This window comes from Netta rufina (assembly GCF_964035555.1).
Source record: "Netta rufina genome assembly, chromosome: 21".
NCBI classification, from domain to species: Eukaryota; Metazoa; Chordata; class Aves; order Anseriformes; family Anatidae; genus Netta; species Netta rufina.
The window spans coordinates 3,869,553-3,888,115 of NC_140145.1; the positions used below are offsets into that span (position 1 = coordinate 3,869,553).

An 18,563-nucleotide genomic window follows, 5' to 3' on the forward strand; every position below is an offset into this window, starting at 1 on the left:
AGAAATTCAGAGCCCAGCTTCCAAATTAGGTAGCTGCAGCACAGGAAAGTGTTATCACAACCTGAAACTTCCAGCAAGGAAGCCACACTACCTCCTACCTGCTCGTGTTGGGCCTTCATGATGGCGATCTCCTTCTCCACCTCGCAGATGTGGCTGGTGGCTTTGGCAACTTCAGCCCGCTCCAGGTCACGCTCTGCCAGCAGCTGCTCGATGTGCTGCTGCTTCTCCTTCAGCGCCTCCTGCAGAGCTGTGGTGCCAGAGATTTTTCGGGCATAACGTGAGGAGGTCTCTGTCAGCTGGAGAATGGAGTTAGAAAGAGGCAGAAGTAAGGTTGTGTCCTCCCCAGTCTAGAATACCTTAAAGTCCCCTGTCAAATCTGAAATATACCTCATCTACTGATTATTTATTATGCTGCCCAGAGCTGGCAGTACAGCTCTGTACCCTACAAGTCGTGTTAATGAGTCTGCAAAAAGAGCGTGCATTGCTTGCAAGCTCAATAGCTCTCCTGCACTACAATGGAAGAATAATTTCCCAAAGGACAGGACTTGGGGTGAGAATTAGGTCAGCAAAGGTTGTCACGCATTGTATCATCTGCCTTTTAAAATGCATTTTATCAATGCCCAGCCTAGTGCAGTCCCAAACAGCGAGCCCTCAGTGAGGAGGAATTATATCAGTTGGAGGCTGGTACGGGCTGGCTGGATCTGCTCCCAGGACTGGGTACTGCACCCTCTTCCCCAGCCAGGATGACTGCAGGTGCTATGCAGCACATGCTACGTCAGAGCTAGAGCTTTTAATAATATTGCTGCCTGCTCTGCTCTCTGCCTTCTTGAGCACCTTCCAAAGCACAAGGCATGTGATCCAGGACAGAGTCATCCCTTCATGGCAAAACGCAGTCACTGCAGGAGCTGGAAGGCACGGCTGTTCAACAGAACAGCTCGCTGTGATGCAAACACGTGGGGCAGGAAGCAGTGGCATTGTTTTGCAGGGATCTTGTAACAAAACCTGCTCTTAACAGCAGGGCTGAGGTTCAACCCATTCCAAATAGCACCTTGGGCTTTTTAAATGGTCGCAATTGCTCAGCATCTGTTTAAAGAAAATAAAAAAGCTGCATGCCCAGTGCAGCTCCTGGAACAAAACTCCAACCCTCCCAGGTTTGCAGAACCAGGCCGCAGCAGATGGAGGCTGCAGTCCATGGGACAAGCCACTTACCAGCCCGCTGCGGCTGGGCCGGCCCCCGACAGACGATGCCACGGAGCTGACGGAGCTAATGGAGGAGCTGCTGGGGCTGTGGGTTAAGGCAGACACCCCCATGGCCATCCGTTTGCTCTTCTTGGCCTTGGCCGGGCTGGTCGATGGGAAGCCGATCCGGATCACCTTGTGGATGGGAGCAAAGAGGCCGAACTTGGGAGGGCACTGGAAATACCTGTAACACAGGAGGGATGCTCCAAGTCACTGGTGCTGCAGCATCCACCTTGTCAGAGCCTTGCAGAGCAGCACTGCCAAGCAACACAACCCCAGCTCATCTCTGCCCTTTGCTGCTTCCTTCATGCGAGTGGCTGGATTATTCTCCTTTCCTGCCACTTAGAGCAGTGGCAACCTCCATGTTTTCGCTTGTGCTGATTAAGAAGGGAAGCCCAAGATAATTGCCAGGCACGCTTTGATGAGCTGCCAGGAAAGACCCAGCTGGTAGCCCGGATAGCACAAGGATCCAGCATGTAAACAGTGACAGCACGCACTCCTTCCTTCCAGAAGCAAACAGCCTTCCCCAAACCTGCATGGCTGTGCTCTCTACCCTGCTTTACAAAAAAGCCACGTAGCAAAGTGTGTCAAATAAAAAGGCACGAATCACACAGCTCTGTAGGACATTCTACAGGTAATTTTTTCCTCCCAAAACAAGAGCTGCCATTCCTCCCCTCCTAACTTTGCAGCTAAAAATGCCATTATCCCAAACTCCAGTGTGTGCCATCCCCTTTGGATGGAGGGGAGGATGGAAGGGAACTGGTTCCCTGCAAACAAACTTAAAAGAGGCAAGCATAACAAAAGGGTGTATCAGGTAACTGCAGTGAGCCTGATGATTATGTTTCTACAAACAAATAAGCAAAACTTAGTGTCAAACCTTGGGAACCCCCTTAGAGCTTGGGCCTACCTATTGCTAGCCAGCTGCATTGCAGCAAGTAAACCCAGACAGCCTCCAGGCATCATGCCCCTTTGTGGCAATGGAAGAGCCAACACAAAACTCTCTACTTTAAGATTTTTTTTTCTCAAAGCCTCAGTAGCAAGGCTAGGACAAAATACTGGGCCATATAATAGCCTGTCCTATGTTAGCATTAAAAAAAAGAATCTAAGGAATAAATGACAAACCCAGCTTTCCTAGCACAAGTGCTCTCTCTCCAGATGCAAGCAGCTGGATCCCAAAAGCCTTCAGTTTGTAAGTGCTGGCAGTCACCTGGCTGTATCACAGGCTTGGGAGGCCAGAGAAGAGCCTCATCTCCACCCAGATGAGTGATAAATTTTCAAACACCTGCTCAGCTCCATTTAAAAATAAAAAAATAAAAAAATACTACAATCCAAAATCGCTTAGACCCCTTTGCTTGCTGCCAACACAGGCTCCTGGGTTTAGAAAGGCTATCACAGGCTCACCTTGTTCCAGAATGGAGACCCAAGGCAGAAAAGCTGTGTGACCTCTTGCAAACCAGCCAAAGCATTCCTCAGCATCATATTTTCAAACTAAAGTCTGCAGAGGCAATCCAACAGCATGGCACAGCCCCTTCCACAGGTCTAAGTGACCTGAGCATAAAGTGGTACTTGTGGCTATACCATACCAAAGGGTAAGTCCACCCAAAGCCCCCTACAGCTCTTATCAAGTCCAAACTTGCTTCAAGCTATGTCAGCTCACCTATTTTTAGTGGTTGGAAGTGGTTGCAATTAACTGGTATAGTTCAGAGACAGGAGCTGGGTCCAGAACACTTGGCAGCACAAACATCTGCTTGAAACCCAAGAGCTGCTCTCAGCTGGGTGCTACACAGCCCTACACCCACATGACAAAGAAACTGGAAAGGAAAGTGGTGGTGTGATGGCAATGCAAACTGCAGGTGGGAAATAGCACAGAAAAGTTTGAAACAGACAAAAATAGTTTTTAAAGTGCAAGGCCCATAACTGACAGGCTTCAAACTATGTCAAAGTTTTGTGAGCAAAGGCTCCCATAGGAGCAGGGACAGAGGAGAATAAAATAAGTAAAGGTTAATATGAATCAGTTAAGATGAGTAAGTGAAACTTGTCCAGCTGTGTGGATTTAAAACAACAACAACAACAACAAACACACTCCAGTACTTCTCTGCTCTCCCAAGCAGACAGAACAGCAGATGTAGCAAACCCCAGTGTCTCAGCAGTACCCATGTGATGCCAGGAGAGGGGCCCAAACACAGTGATGTCCTCTCAGGCACTGCTACTATAGGCAGCCTCCATCAGAGAGCCACAAGTTGCTCAGGAAACCTTGGCCCTTCATCCCTGCTTGGATGAACATCCAGCCCTGGAGCCCTTTGCTGAACCTGCAGGAGAATCAGAGCGACCCTCCTCAAACTCCGATGGTCCAATTCACCAGGAGAGCTTATGACAGCAAAGATGGTGACAGAGTCCTTTGCTGGCTCATTTGCCCCTACATCACCTCCCCTCCTTCCACCAGCCTCCACCAACTCAGGGACAGCAGACTGCCTTTGGACCCAGCCCTTCTGCTGTAACAGTGACTGCAGCAGTGAGCACTGGTGGTAAGCAGCCAGACCAAAGATGCTCACTAGATGGCAACAGCCACCAAAGCAGAGAGCCTCCGGAGCCCTGGACAGCCTCTTCCCAGACTGATTCCAGCAGGACAAACTCAGGGCAGTACCAGGAATCCTGAGTGGCCAGGATAAATGTGGGGAGTACTGTCTGAGGGGTGCCTGCGTGGCCCAAGGGAGTGGGTTTTAGTATGGTGGCCTTCCTCCAGAACCCTGCTGTTGAAGTCAGTCCATGCTGTTAGCTGCCAGAGAAGCGTTTTCACTGCAGAAAAATCAGGTTAGATGAAGGCTCAAGGGATGGAGAGGGACAGTGCTGCAAACCTGCAGCCAGATGCAGGGTGGACAGACCTTAGCTGGGCAGTGCCTGCGTACCACTGCTGAGTTGGCTAACATTCACTGCTGCTAGGAGATCTGCGTAATCAGCTCGGACACAAGAGGCAGGGATGCCGTACAGATTTCCTTCAATCTCCTCTATTTAATCAAAACCTCTGAATTTGCTCCTGTTCCCTGATTCTTGTTGTGGGAATCAATTGTTCCTGTTCTTGATAAAATGCCAAAGGGGAGCCTTGCAGACACAGTGCACACCACAGCAAAATAAAACCATGATGTAGCGGTTTCGGAAGAAAGATGACTTTCAAAAGTTGGGATTTCAGAACACAGCAACAGAAGTGTGAGGACAAGAGCCAGAGAGAGCACCCTTACCACTCACATCTGCCTTCCACACATTCCACATGCACAAAGACAGTAAATCATTTCTTTGCACCCTGAAGATGAAGCTTAGATATTTTATCATGCGTGACAAAGAAAGCAGGGACTTGGCTTCACTCCATGACATATTCTGGTTCTTTTCTTTAGAGAACAGGCTGGAAGTCAGCCATCTGCTGCCAATCATTTACTGCTTTCTTGTCCTGACATTGAACAAGGCAGCGTTTCTCTTATTTAAAATGAAAACATTTGACTGCTGGACAAAAAGGGGCTGATTCAACACAGAAGCCTTTGTTACAGAACCTGAGATCTACCAATGGAAGAACTCTCAGTTCCTGAGTAGTTTCAAAGTTCAATCTCACCTTTAATGTAAGATTTCCTTAAGGAGCCCTGAGAAATCAGCTGTTTTTCCCCTGTAAGGAACTTGTGAAGGACAGGAAATCAGTTCCACCTGTACTGGAACCAAGGCCAAAGCACCGCTATATAACTCAGGTCTAAGCATCGCCAAACTCAAACACCTGAGGCTGGGGGTCATTCCCTTATCTAGCTTCTACACGAAAAGAAATACAGCTTCTTAGAAAGCTTGCTAGGTGTCCTTCCTAGTTTTCTAGACACTAACAAGGGCTGTTTTGAAACAAAAATAGTGGAGGTACAATTGAGGCAGAGGTGATGAGATCGATCAGCAGATAGCTGTAGCACTACAGAATTCCTACAACAACAGACCAGGGCCACCAATTGTTCTTTCAGATCTTTGAAAAATTGTTCTCATGAAAAAAAAAAGAAAAAGGTCAGAGAAGCCAGAAAAAAAGTCAGAGCTTTATTCTCTATAGTTCTGACAGGCTCAATTTCAGATACAGTGCAAGAAGAAAGTTTATTTATGAAGCACACGTGTGGTAGAAAGCAGACCTAATCCAATCACAGAACCCATTCCTAGCAAAAAATTTGAAGTGCAGTGCAATTTAGTATCTTCCCTCTACTCTCTCCTGTTTCCTGCAGCCACTCTGGGTACTTTTCTTCATACAGACCTTACCTGATTCTGCTATAAAATGCTCTGGTAATGAGGCTTCTATTTTATCTCCCGGAAAAATGAGTCCAAAGCTTAAAAGACTCAAAACTGGACTCTTCCTCCCCATTTATAACATCCAACCCAACACACCAACTCTCCCTCCCAGACCCAAAGGAGTTTGGCACCCAGTCCCCGCAGGAGGCCCGCAGGACCCCCGTGCTGGGAGCGCCCAGTACCTGGTACCAGCCACGGCCCCATCGTTCTTCCCCAGGGGCTCGTCCAGCTCCACGCCGCACCACTCTCCTTTGGCAAAATCCGTCTCTCCCACGTAGCGAACAACTCCCGTCTTTGTCCCACCGACCTGTCAGAGGTAAAATGCTGAGGGTTAGAGAGCAACGCTAACATTACTGCAAGTCAGTTAAAGCCGGAACAGATGTGGAGAGAGAAAGGGAAAAAGCCATCATCAGCATTTCCTGACTCAGATCTAATGAAACCAGAACAGGCAGTGTTCACGTCAAGTTCTCCTAGCACCAAAGATGCCTCTCCAATAACTACAAGCAAATCTCCCACTTCTGGACGTGTCTGCCTGGAAGATGTCAGGACAAATATAATGAGAACACCAACTAATTGCATACAGTTGCTTGCCAGACCTTGAAGGAGTTTAAGCCCTGCACACACAGCTTGTACCTGCCTGCTGAAAAGCACAAAGAAATAAGCAAAGTCACACCTTCTGCTCCCCTGTGTACACTTAAAGCTCTCAATGCCCTGAGCAGACCCCAGGACAGCATAAGTCAGCAGTGCACAAGGCTGGGTTTTGATCACCGCAACCAGAAGATATTTTACTGAGCAGAAGCTGTATCAGCTGCCTCCGCCTTTGCACCAGGAGTACCTACAGGTGTCCTTCGGTCTTTGTGCTGAGAAAAGAAAGATAGAAAAGCAGGAGGGATATTATTCTAAAGATCTGTATTTCAAGTAAATCAGCATATAATTTAAACCTTTTTTGGCCTCTCTATTAAGCCTAGGTTCAAGGAAGAAAGCTTGAAAAGTTAAGATGAAATTTGCAGCTTTTAACTTCAATGACTGGTGGTTAATTGTTTTAATAGTAAATTTTAAATAAAGCAGTATAAACCAAATATTACTACCCTACAGAAATCAGTGATGGAGAAATGCAGAAATCTCCAGCTTTTTATGTTTCAGGGGTGTAACAGGTTTACCAATTCTTAATCACTAAACATTCTGGAAATTGCTTATGCAAAGGAAAATGAGTTTTCCCAGCCTAAAAATAACTGCTCCTGAGAGGACCAGGGAGCACAGCTCTGAAGCCTGGGTCCTGCCTCAAGTCCTGGGAGGCTGCGCTGCAGCTCAAGCTGGTCCTCTATAAGTTTTCCCACTAGGGATGTAGCAAAATGCTGCTTATGGAAAAAAACTGAAGTTCTATAGGAAGGAGGAAAATATTTGCCAGCAGAAAAAGTATCAGAAGAAAGCTTTCTGGTCCTACACCATGTCCTGGAGTGAAAGGACTTCATTTCAGTATTAGGTACTTGGCAAGTTACAGATTTGAATAGCTTCGATAAGATTCTTTACCACTTGCTCATAGTCAAACAGCAGTTCCGTTTTTGATTTATCCAAGTCTAGAAAGAATTATTCTCTTAATATTAATGCAATGATTTAATGCCAGTCTAGTACATTTCTTTAGCTACAAGCTGAATTCAATAAAAATGTAATTCATCCTCGTGCCATTTATAAAAATGAAGGGAGCTTACCAGCAGTCTTATTTATTTGTTTTTTAATCGAGTTTTAATTACAGATACTGAGCCACATGATCCCGACCCCACTGAACCCCATGTGACCTCCTTAATAACCCAATGAGCTCCCTCCACCAGTGTGAGTCTCCAAACAGAGGAAGTTTGCTTAATATATACGTGCCTAAGGGCACCAGAGCAGGACAGTCAGAGCAGGCTGTGTTCCTACCCCAAAGTCACAAATGGCCATCCCACAGCCCCCCAGGTGGCTATAGGATTGTTTCCAAAGTAATGGATTTTATTCCTCTTTTGATGGTTGGTTATTCTGTCTTTTCCATGAAGCACGCCCTTGCCACACAGGATCATCTTCTCCCTGTTCTGTCCCAAATGCCCACATGCTCCCTGACGGGGCTGGGAGCGCAGTCAGGAGCTGATGTGGGGTTGCCATGCTTACACGTCAGCGTTTAGACCCCTTGTTGAACTTCCCAGCTTTTGGCAGGCACACAGGAACTCTCATGGATGGACAGCCTAGAAAATTCATCCGCCTCAGACATGCAGATTTATTCAGCCCCGATAATCTGCTAATGCTGCTCAAATAAATAATGCGTTTTGGGAAAAGCCAGCTGGCAGGTCGCACCAGTGCGCAGAACAAACAGTCTCATCAAAACAGAAGCATTTGTTTTTATTAGACCCTTCAACAAATCACAAGTATCACCTTGGAAGGAGGACAGAAGCAGCTTGTGAGAGGCAGCAGGGCTGGCACTCACAGACCCCAAGTCAAGGCAGCTCGCAGCCACTCAGCTGTGCCTTCTCCCCACACCTCGCTGTTACACCATGCTCCCGGAGCAAAACTCTCAAACCTTTTCAGAAGAGCTTTTAATACTTTACCAAGACTGTCAGCAAGATTATTCATTTCCAAGAGAATGGGATTTTGCTCGATGTAAAGTGTTATTACTTTCAGTTATAGTTATTTTTGCAGAAAAGCAGCTGAAATAGCTCCTTCTTGAAGCTCAAAAATAAACAGCATTGACATAGTAAGATTTTTTTGTTGTTGTTCTGTTTTTGGATGGTTTCTGATTAGCATTAGTGTTCCATATTTTCACCTGAAGCAAAGAAACCCTTATAATTAACTTAGATCAAGCTCACCACAATCCACCCTCTCCATCTGGACTCCAGCAGCCTCGGAGCCACCCCCCGACCTCCTGGGAAGCTCAGATCCAGCCTCAAGTTCTCTGCCTTGGCTCCCATGGCCCCCTCCATGTATTTGGAGAGAGACCATCATCCTGACCCGGCCTTTCCTCAACAAAAGACCTCCAACAGTCCCAAGAAAGTCTTGGGCTTGACGTTCAGAGCACAAAACCAGGGCTATTTAATGGTTTCTGTCCTTAACGGGTGAGTCAGAAAAGCAACGTGCAGTCACAGAGGAGACATCCACGCGCCTTTCCTGCGATCTGTAGTAACGCTGACATCATGTTTTACTAGGGTTTTCTCATCAAAATGACAAAATTGGACCCAGACCAGTATCCCAGGGCTGAAAAGACAATGATGCTAATCCTTCCAGACACTGTCTTCAGCTGAGCTGCTGATATATCGTTTAAACAATTTGCCCAATTAGCACCAGCCATGTCTCGAGCTGGCTGCTGCAAGTCAGACCCCTGCAGCCTGCGCTCGCTCCTTCCCCTTACGCCCTTCCTGCTCACCCCACTGCAGTTTCATGCTCTCAGCAAGAACCTCCTAACAGCCATCCCCAGCCTGCGGCAGTGCAGTGCTGTAATTCACTCCAGTACTGCTCAGGGAAAACAATAATAATAAAAAAAGTGGAATTCAGGCCAAGAGGGACCGTTCCCCACAACGCCAGGCACAATTCAGGGGCCAGCGTTGGCTGTAGACCCCTGCTTGAGCACACCCTGAGGCAGAAACCAGAGTGGTGATGCTGTGTTACCTGCTAAAAATTCTAATCTAGCCATCTCAATTTATTTTCTCAGCTGCTTTCCAAGCCATTTCCACAGGACTCCACAGGACTGTGCTGCTGACCAGAGGGCCAAGGTGGGAACGATAAGCACGTGAGTAAAACGTACCAACACGTCTCCTCGCATCTCGTGCCAGGTCCTTGTGGAGCTGCAAAGCTCTGCAACCCTCCTGCCTGTGGGAAGGGGAAGGAAGGGGGTGGTGGGGAAAGGGCAGGCATGGGACTCTTGTTTTTAGATGATGCTAACAAGAAATCGAAGCTCATCTTTACTGGACAAGTGCTGCTTGCTCCTTTTGGCATTACCCAGCATGTGAGCTGAAGCAGCCATCCCTTCCCTTGGAGAGGCTAAACAGGCATTTGGCTTTTTTCTTGTATTCATTTTAGGAGTGTATTTCCACCTGAGCTGAGCGGCAGAAGCTGCGTTTCCCAATTGCATGTGCTTTAGCTCTCCCAGTCGTAATGGCAGAAGATTATCATACAGGGTCTGACTTACAGAGTGCTTTCTGCAGCAGCGTGGGCGTTTGTGTCCGGACATCAGAGATTACGTGAAATGACCAGCTTAAGTACAAGGGAGTAAACGCACCTACCTATGGGAAATGCACGTCAGTGCTTGCTAGGGCTGTGTCCCGGCTGACAGCTGGGCACAGCGCTCAGCAGGCTGGCAGTACGGTGCGGGGCTGGTTGCAGTCAGCTCTGTCTGCAAACACAGCTCATTTCAGGCGGCACCCGACCATCAGCAGTTTCATCTGGCCAGCCACTCACTGCATCATCTGTGCATGCCAGAACTGGCTTTTAGGATGAGGGGGGAAAAAGACAGCCAGGAATTACAGGAGAGTTCCTCCTACACGAAGTTACAAGATTTTTTTTTAGTCTCTTCTAACCCACTTACCTTTGGGGCCAACCCATCCCCATAGCACAACTCAGCATTACAGAGGGACAAGTCTGACAGCGCTGCTGATGCAAGACATCTGGGCACATTTATCTTCCAGGCACCAGTGAGAAAATAATGTCCTCGGGATGCAGTGCAAGAGGGAAGTCTGGAACTCCAGCATCCCTCCTGAGACTGCCTTCGATACCGAGTCCACCCACGTTAATCGCACAGCTCGCTCCGCACAGACCACTTGCAACTCCTATTTAATGATAGTTACAGCATGCAGAAGGCAAGGACTGGCCAACGCATCAGCCCAAATGAATGGTTAGGAGGGTGTGTGCGTGCACAACACGCCTCAAGGAGTTAACATGCAGGGCAGTAGCTCCGGGCTATTTATTACCTCTTAGCTTCACTGCAGGGACAGGGAACACTTGCTCCTGTGACAACAGCAGTCACCTACTGTTCACACCAAACAATCTTATAGGGTGAGAAGAAAGCTTGGACTGGGAGACCCGGGTGTTTTCCTGTCTCTTGAAGCCTGCAAATAACTGGAAGGCTGCATTTCCCCAAACCTCCACAGGGATGGAGGTTGCCGTGTTCCCATGCAACGCCCTGGGCTCAGCCATGCTCCAGTCAGGGCACAGCAACTAATGGTCTCCACCAGCTGAAAGCAGGTGCTGAATACCAACATCTTTCCTGACAATACTGTCCCAACAGAACTACAGAACGTGGATCCATCTTTCTTCACTGCCTGGTTTGCAATCAGTGAGCACACCTTGTTACTGTCCTTCTGTTAAAGTCAGGAGCAGCATGTGCCTGTAAGGATCTAGCAAGCTGGGAGAGCTCTGCTCAATTACCAGGAAAAGAAAAAGCATGGCTCATTCCTGCCCAATGCCTCCCATGCCCCCACAGCAGCAAGACTCCAGTTGCAGGCACTGAAAGAGCTCGAAGCCAGCTGACAGCAGAGCCAGCGGCTGTCCCTGCCCAAGGGGAAAGGCTAAGGCTGCCATCCTCCTTGCTGGGGAGCTCCTAATGAGAATGGCTTTTCCTACAGGTGGTTAAAGGCTTTCTGCACCTTCAGGCAGGCAGATCCAGGTTGGTGCCAAAGAGGACGCGATTGGTTTACTCATGAGAGCTTTGTCATTTGCCAAGAGCCAGAGGTTGCAACACACCCCAGGCAAAAAGCCACTTGGCAGTGTGCAGAGGAGAAAGCGATCGCTATCATGCGCTCAGGGCGAGCCCGGAGTCTCTCTGCAGCAGCCCAACCAGCCCACCACGGCAGTCCTGCCACCAGCACCGCTCCACCATGATCCCATTGTTAGCACCGCCCCTGCTATCTCAGCAGCGATTCTGGTTTTGGCCACCTACAAGTCCTGGCAAAGTCACAAATCTAGAATCCGTCTGAAGAGTAACTGGGGCAACACTTCACAGGAATATAGTCCACCAGCAATTGAGATGCTTCACGGCCCTTAAATAGTCTTGTTTGTCACTAGGTTTCGGTATTGAAGAGAGCAATCCCAGTTAGGAGACAGAAGGCTGGCTAAGGGATGGAGCCTCTCTCTCAGAAGGAGATTCTTTATTTAGCCTTGCACACAGGGAACACTCACCTCCTTCCCACCCTTCTTAAGCAAGCAAGTACATTAGGGTGGAATGAGTTCAACTGCTGAGAAAGCCCCCCTCAGCATGTAAAATACATTTTCTTAGGCAAAAAAAACAGCAATGATTCCTCTCAAGCAGAAAATGCTCAACTGCTCCATCTCCTTCCATCCGTTCGATCCCTGGAGAAAGGCACCCAGCCAGCCTCACATTAACAGCAGCACTCCAGCTATTACCACGCTTTGGGAAGCTCCCTTCTTACTGAAGCAAAGGTTAATTGTTCCACATTCGTTTGCCAGACCTCAAGAAATGAGGTTCTACAATATCAGGGTGGAGGGTTTTTTTTTTTCATCTCTTTAATGCAATTTTTGCATCTCTGGGAAGAAGTCTGAGTTCAGCCGTGCCGAAGGCAAACGTTATCTAATTCTTCTAGTGGAAAGCTCCATTAAGTCACTTTTAGCAGCTGCCGGAGAGACAGGAAGGGTCTCGGAACAAAAGTTATTGAAAAGCAAAAATGACTTCAAGCTATAATGGACTTCAGCGAAGTGAATGAAAACCACTAGCAGAAAGTGCCCAGGACGCAGAGCGCTGACGCTCGCAGCACCAGGTGCCAACCCTGCAGGCCCAGGAGAGGCTCCTGCAACCTTCTGCTCCGTCAGCAGAGCAATTACAGAAAATGCAGGTCCTCCCCTCCCTCGAAAAGCCTGTGGTGGTTCCCCTCTGCCCCAAAGCCATTCTCAAATAAAAAGATAATCTTACGGGAATGCACGGACTAAGAGCAATAAAGACAACTAAAACCGTACCAATCTGCAGGGGACAAGACCAAGGATTGACTCAGGGAATTTGAGGCAACTTGGGTTAACCCAGAATTATTGCTTATGTATTCAAGCACCAAATATGATTAGCTGATGTCTCCATTACTGGAAAAAAACATCTGCCAAGCACGTATTGCTGGGCCATACCAGCAAATTGTTTCTTGCTATCATTATCTGCTCTTTTCCTGGACCTCTGCTACCGCACGCAAACAATTCCTGAGGTTTCTCTGAGTGCTCCTGCAAGTGCCCGTGAGATGCTCACTTCATATTTGTTCTTTTAATGTTCATCATTACAGTAACACATCATAGTACAAAATGTATTGTAGAACATCTGGGCTGGCTAAGCCAGCTGGCAGGGGAGGAGGGCTTTTATTCATTTAAAAACAAAAAACAGAAAAGCACACAAAACCACGGAAAAAACATTAGCATTTTGTGTGATGTGAGTGTGTTGAAGTCTCAGTCCGTGTAAGCGCTGTATTAAACAATCTGACCCTGCCTCAGTGAGCTCCCGGTCAGGACAAAAGAGAGAGATTTGATAATTAAGGCTGGGGAAAGCTCTTGTGCTGCCTGGCTCAGGAGGAAGGGAGCCAACGCTACCGGAGATTTTATATCTTGCAGTTCGCCTTCTATGGCTGCTGCTCCACAGAAAGCCTTCACCTGAGCACCCTCCCTTACCCCCTGCAACAGGTAAAGGAGCAAACAAACCAACCAGCTAAAGGACGACAGATTCCTGAGGCTCCTTTTTCCCTTGGCTGGCTGATTTAGCATATTCACTTTGAACCATCAGCGTGTGGGCAAACAGAGAACGTCTCTGACGCTTTCCCTGCCTGCCCCTGGGAGCAGCAGGGACAGCAGCAGCTTTGCTGACAGTGGGCAGACACTGGTAGAGAACAATCAGGAAGCTGACAAACGAGCAGCAAGCCTCTAAACAGCTGGTGGGTCCTGCTGGGGTGCAGGACGCAGTGCTCTTCCATGGGAAAATCCGAGCATATGAAGTGTTCTCACCTCTGCAGCGAGCTCTGCAAGCCTGCGTGTTCACACCAGGTTTAATAAATGCCGTACGTGATGGGCACAGACAGAACTCACCTGCACTGCTCTGAAAAGGAAGAAATTCAATATGTATATAAACACACATATATATATGTTTTAAATAAAATGAAAACGGACTCAACTCATCAGCTTGAGCCGCAGCCTGCCTAGGGCTTGTGCTATCACCAGCAGAAAAACCCTGCTCCTCGAGACCCTTGAGCATGTTGGGAGCACCTCTGAGACCCCTGCACAAGACCCTCACAATTTGGCCAGGCAGCACAGCCCCTTCCCCAGCCTGTTGTGCTACCAGCTGGGGAGCAACGCACCCACTGAGCTCTGGCAGAAGGTTTCAGAGGGCTGCTGGTGGCAGAATTGCTGTGTTGGATGTGTCCTCACAGAACTCATCAACACAAGGGAAGCTGTGTATAAATGTTGGGCTGGGAATAGCTCCCACCCTCTGCTGGTGGACACCAGCATCTCTCAGACCAGGCACCACCACCAAGCTTAGCCTGCTTTGACCCCTTTGTCACTGAAGTCTCTGCCTGCCCCAGCACAGCCTGCCCACAGGAATACAAGCAGTGTAAGCTTCTACCAAGCCATCATTGTTAACCAGAGGGCAAATCTGTAATATATATATAGCAAGTTCTGTGCTGTAACTGCTGGTTTCTGAACCAGGTGCCCCAAAAGGAAATGCTACACAGCTCGTTTTAAATGGGAGCCACGCTGCCTAGGATGCACAAAGTAACCCTCTGGAACCTGTTGGTCACCCGTTGTTTAGAGTCATTCTCAATATCCTCGGAACTGAACAACAAAGTCACAAGAGATGTGTGCTCAAATGCCTGATTCTTCAGTGTCTGCTATCACAACATGCATCATACACACTAAACAAACCTAAACTGTTTTATAGAACTGCAGAATAAGGCTCCGTTCATCTGTGCTGTTTCTTTTCCTTCTAAACCTCAACTGAAAACACAACTCTTTTGCTAGGACACAAAACGGCGACAAAACACGACGGCAAACTTGCAGTTGGCCATTTTCTACCACAAGTATGCCCCTTTGGCTTGAAGGCACACAGAGCTCTATTTTGAATTATGAAAGCAACAACACAAATTAGAGGTGGATAACCCATCCATCCGTATGATTTCCCCCAAAGTTCAACCCTTTAAAAAAAAATAATTGTAAGTTTCTTTCTGTATGGGAAAGGAATTACCATCATATCCAGCATCTTAGGAACTGAAGCACCAGAAGGGGAGGGATCAGCCATGAGAGATTCCTGCAAACCCTTGCAGAGTGTGACCAACGAGACACTACTGCTAACTCCCCAAAAGCTCCAGCACACACCAATATAGAGAATATCACAGGGACAGACAATGATAACCATTGGGACAGAATAATCTTTTATTTCCCTCTTGCATTTGAGCTGTTCTCTGATCCCACTCTACTGCTCAGGACTTACCCAACACAAAAAGCACTCTCATATCAATGTCAAAAAGAGGCATGCCCACAAGACACAGCATCCCAAATAACAACTAATGCAGAAGTTCCAAGCCTGCCTGGCCCAAGCACCCCCTTTTCCAAGACCACACACTGCCCCACACCTCACCACCAACTCTGCCACCCTTTTAACTCGTCCCAAACAAGGAGAAGACAAATTCGGCCCTTCACTTTCCAAGGAAGGCCCCACAACCAACTCACCAGCACACGATCTCCAAGCCGTAGGTCCTTCTCCCCCTTTTTCACAGACCCGCTGTCCGAGAGGTTCGACCCGGACTCGTTGCCCGTCTTCATGGCGCTGTTGAGGACGCTCTCCCTCAGGGGGATGACGCGGGTGGAGAGGGGCGGCGTGGCCGTCCCCGAGTGCAGCGACAAGTTCTGGGCCGTCAGAGAGTCCACGGAGGGGGCGTCGCTCCCCGAGCCCTCGGCCACCGGCTGCCGCGTCAGCTTGGACGGTCGCGTGAAGATGCCCTGCAGCGGCTGGCACTCGAAGTAACGCACTCCACCGACCGAGCCGTCATTCTTACCCACCGGGTCATCCAGAACGACCCCTGCCCACTGGCCCGGAGCAAATTGTGTCTCCCCGAGGTACTGGATCACCCCTGGCTTCACTCCATTCACCCAGACGCGTTCGCCCACCACGAAGTCTCCCAGGAAGTCGTCGCCCACCTCGGCAACTTTTGAGCCTGACTTCTCGGCGCTGGCGGTGGAGGTGGTACCCTGCTTGTGTAAGGGCGAGCCTGTGAGTGAGGGAAGAGAGAATTTGGCATGAGGAGAAATCCTAAAGGCAGCCACAACACCAGGAAGGGACATTTACAAAAAGGAAACATCTGGGGCCACGGCTCAGGTTGCAGCCTTACACCAGGCAGGAGTTAGAACCTGAGTGACCCCAGTACATACACATCTTCTTGGCAGAAATGCAGTTTGCACAGAAATCTCAATGTGCTGTCCCATTTCTGCAGACCTTGCACACAAAACAGAAGCAATACCATGTCCTTATCCCTTTCATAAAGTGCATTTATTCCCAGTCCCACCACAGCACTGAAGGATATTTTGTGTGGCAGTGCTGGTGTAAATAAGCTCACAAGGACAGGAATGCAGGTAGGTGCCTAAGGATCCAAGGGGACTGCTCAAAGAAAGATGCCCAGGTCATGCTTTTATCCCCAAAAAGAGCAAGCTTTGATGTTTCAGTGGGTGTTCAGAGCTCCCCAGGTATGGATGCAGGCAAACAGTTAACCCAGGCACCGTGTGTCCTGCCGGAGGGCAATAACAGCCCCGTGGGACCACACAGCTGCCTGCACGCATTGCTCGCTTTTCCCAGCTGCTGATATTCCCTGTGCAGCGCAGAGCCCAGCAGCAAGCAGACACCTGGGGTATGCTCAATATAAACAGAGCATCGATAAACAGGAAACATCTACAAACCCCTGCAAGCACAGACGGCCCTTCCAGGGCTGAGGCTCAGCGCACAGAACTCAGGCAAACCTGCGAGAGGGAACGCTCATCCCCACACAGCAGCACCTCCAGCTAGGCTTTGCTGGGAGGAGGAAAGCTGCAGATGCTGTTGTAAACTCCCTGTCCTGGCTGCTCTCTCCTAGGATGGACCAAACTTTCAGCAGTACAAAATGAGACCCTTAATACGCGGCTGGCATCTGAAGGCTAACAAAGACAACCCAAGCAAACAAGCTCACAGTGACCCCGTGCTTGCTGACCCCAGGGTCAAACGATCACAAACGTTGTGCTTTCCGTCTGGGTCCCAGGGGAACTAAAATAAAGAGCATATGGACTTCATTAAAGCACTCTTAAGCCCAGAGACAGGGGGTGGGTAATGCTAAGTAAAGCCCTAAAAGAAACCACGCAGACCAAGGAAATAAGCTTGCAAGACCTGGCAGCACTGAGATCCTAAGAGTGCTTCTCCCCTATAGCTGACCTAGGGGGTGAGCTGTGACATTTGCTCAGCCATCACCACTGCTCAGCCTGCATCACTGCTCCAGCTCTTCCAGAAAGAATGGGCCTGACGGATCAAGCCCAGCTCCTAGAAAGGCCAAAGAGCATAAAGGCTCTCAAAGCAGGACACTTCAAGCTTTGCTAAAGGTTTAATGCTAGGGGAAAGAAAAGCACCAGCGCTTCAGTGTTAATATGAAGAACTTGAAAGTTCTTGCTAAAACAGCTGCCTTAAGAGAGATTACTATTGACACTTCAGTTGTTATTAGACTCCAGAGTCAACACTTAAATCTGTGCAGCACAATTGCACCAGCTCATTCATGGTTCCTGAAGGCATTACCCCCTAGCAGCTCACCAGGCTTGGTGAACTGGAGCTTTAAGTGAGAAAGTTCGCCAGACTTCCCTGCTCCAGGGTATGATCTAACTTCAGCCTCAGCAGCACCACTTGGCCAGAACAAGTCCCATAAAACTCAGCCCAGCACAGGAAGGGCAGCGACACAAATGCCATTCCCACCTGGAAAGCTCAGCAGTAGCTGCGTGCGGTGCTCCCAGCGGAGCCCAGCCAGCTTCCTGGGAGAAGGCTGTGTCGTTGTCCCTCAGCTGCCTTCTCTTGACTTTAGGGTCCTGCCCTGAAAGTTTCCTCAACCTCAAATATTCATTAACTTCTTATTTTGGCAGCTCAATCCTTTAAAAAAACAGTACACCAAAAGGAGCTCCATTAGAGGGGATGGCTTTACATCCAAGAACCAAGTTCACATTAAAAACTGAAAAACAAACACAGATTATAAGGATGCTTAGGACTTGCGATCTTCAGTAAAGACTTTAAATAACAAGGATGGAAAAGGCAACATGGATCCATCCAGGTGAGCCATAAAGACAACCATAAGCAGAAACTAATGCTACCATTTTCATTTCAACTCCTATGAGCACAAGACAGGCAAGCAGCTAGATTAGGAGCCAGCAAGGTACACTTTAAAGTCAGTCTTTCATTTTGATAGCCAGGTATGGCTGTAGGGTTTTTATCACCAGCGTCTGTGACGTGTACTTACTCTCTCCCCTTTTCTATGTATGTGAAGTAAATGAGAAACACAGCTTAGGTCCTGGTTTCACACTCAGCAGAGTGTTGTAATCCCCAGATCTCACGCTGCTGACATGTTTGCGGCAGACACACGCGACGTGCCAAGCAGAACAGCAAGCTGAACTCTGCTGTCCGGGGGACTAAAAGCACAGAAGTTTTGGACGGGCTGCGTCTGAGTTCACAAAAGATCAAAGCTGTTTTTCTAGCCCTAGTGGAGCCCTAGGAATCTTTATTAGGTCTGTTCGTTAACGATCAAGATAGAGCTTACATTAGCTCTCACAAACACCTCTGTAAAACGGCTGGGATAACCTAACCCTTCAGCAGTGAAGCTGAAGCAAAGAAAGGCAGGAAGGCTGCCCCAGGGCTCAACAAGCACTGCAGCAGAATTTAAAACCACATCTAGACTCACCGTAAGAGCAGACACCTTCAAAAACTGGCTTGGACAGGGAAAAAAAAAAAGAGGAGTTCACTGGACTCTTCATGCTGCATGGTGTTCCCTGTAAAGCCAAAATTTTAGTGCAACTTTGTTCATTTTAGGTGCCTG

General features: G+C 48.4%; 1 protein-coding gene across 1 annotated transcript in view; it reads right to left on the minus strand.

Annotated features, from left to right (window-relative positions):
- Positions 1 to 18,563, minus strand: part of CLIP2 (CAP-Gly domain containing linker protein 2) — a 79,651-nt gene that overhangs the window by 25,731 nt on the left and 35,357 nt on the right. Inside the window, exons 3-6 of the mRNA XM_084299962.1 lie at positions 15,202 to 15,740; positions 5,721 to 5,845; positions 1,210 to 1,423; positions 99 to 296 (exon numbers count right to left, since the gene is read on the minus strand). Of these exons, the coding sequence (XP_084156088.1) occupies positions 99 to 296; positions 1,210 to 1,423; positions 5,721 to 5,845; positions 15,202 to 15,740 (1,076 nt within the window). The remainder of the gene's footprint in view (positions 1 to 98; positions 297 to 1,209; positions 1,424 to 5,720; positions 5,846 to 15,201; positions 15,741 to 18,563) is intronic.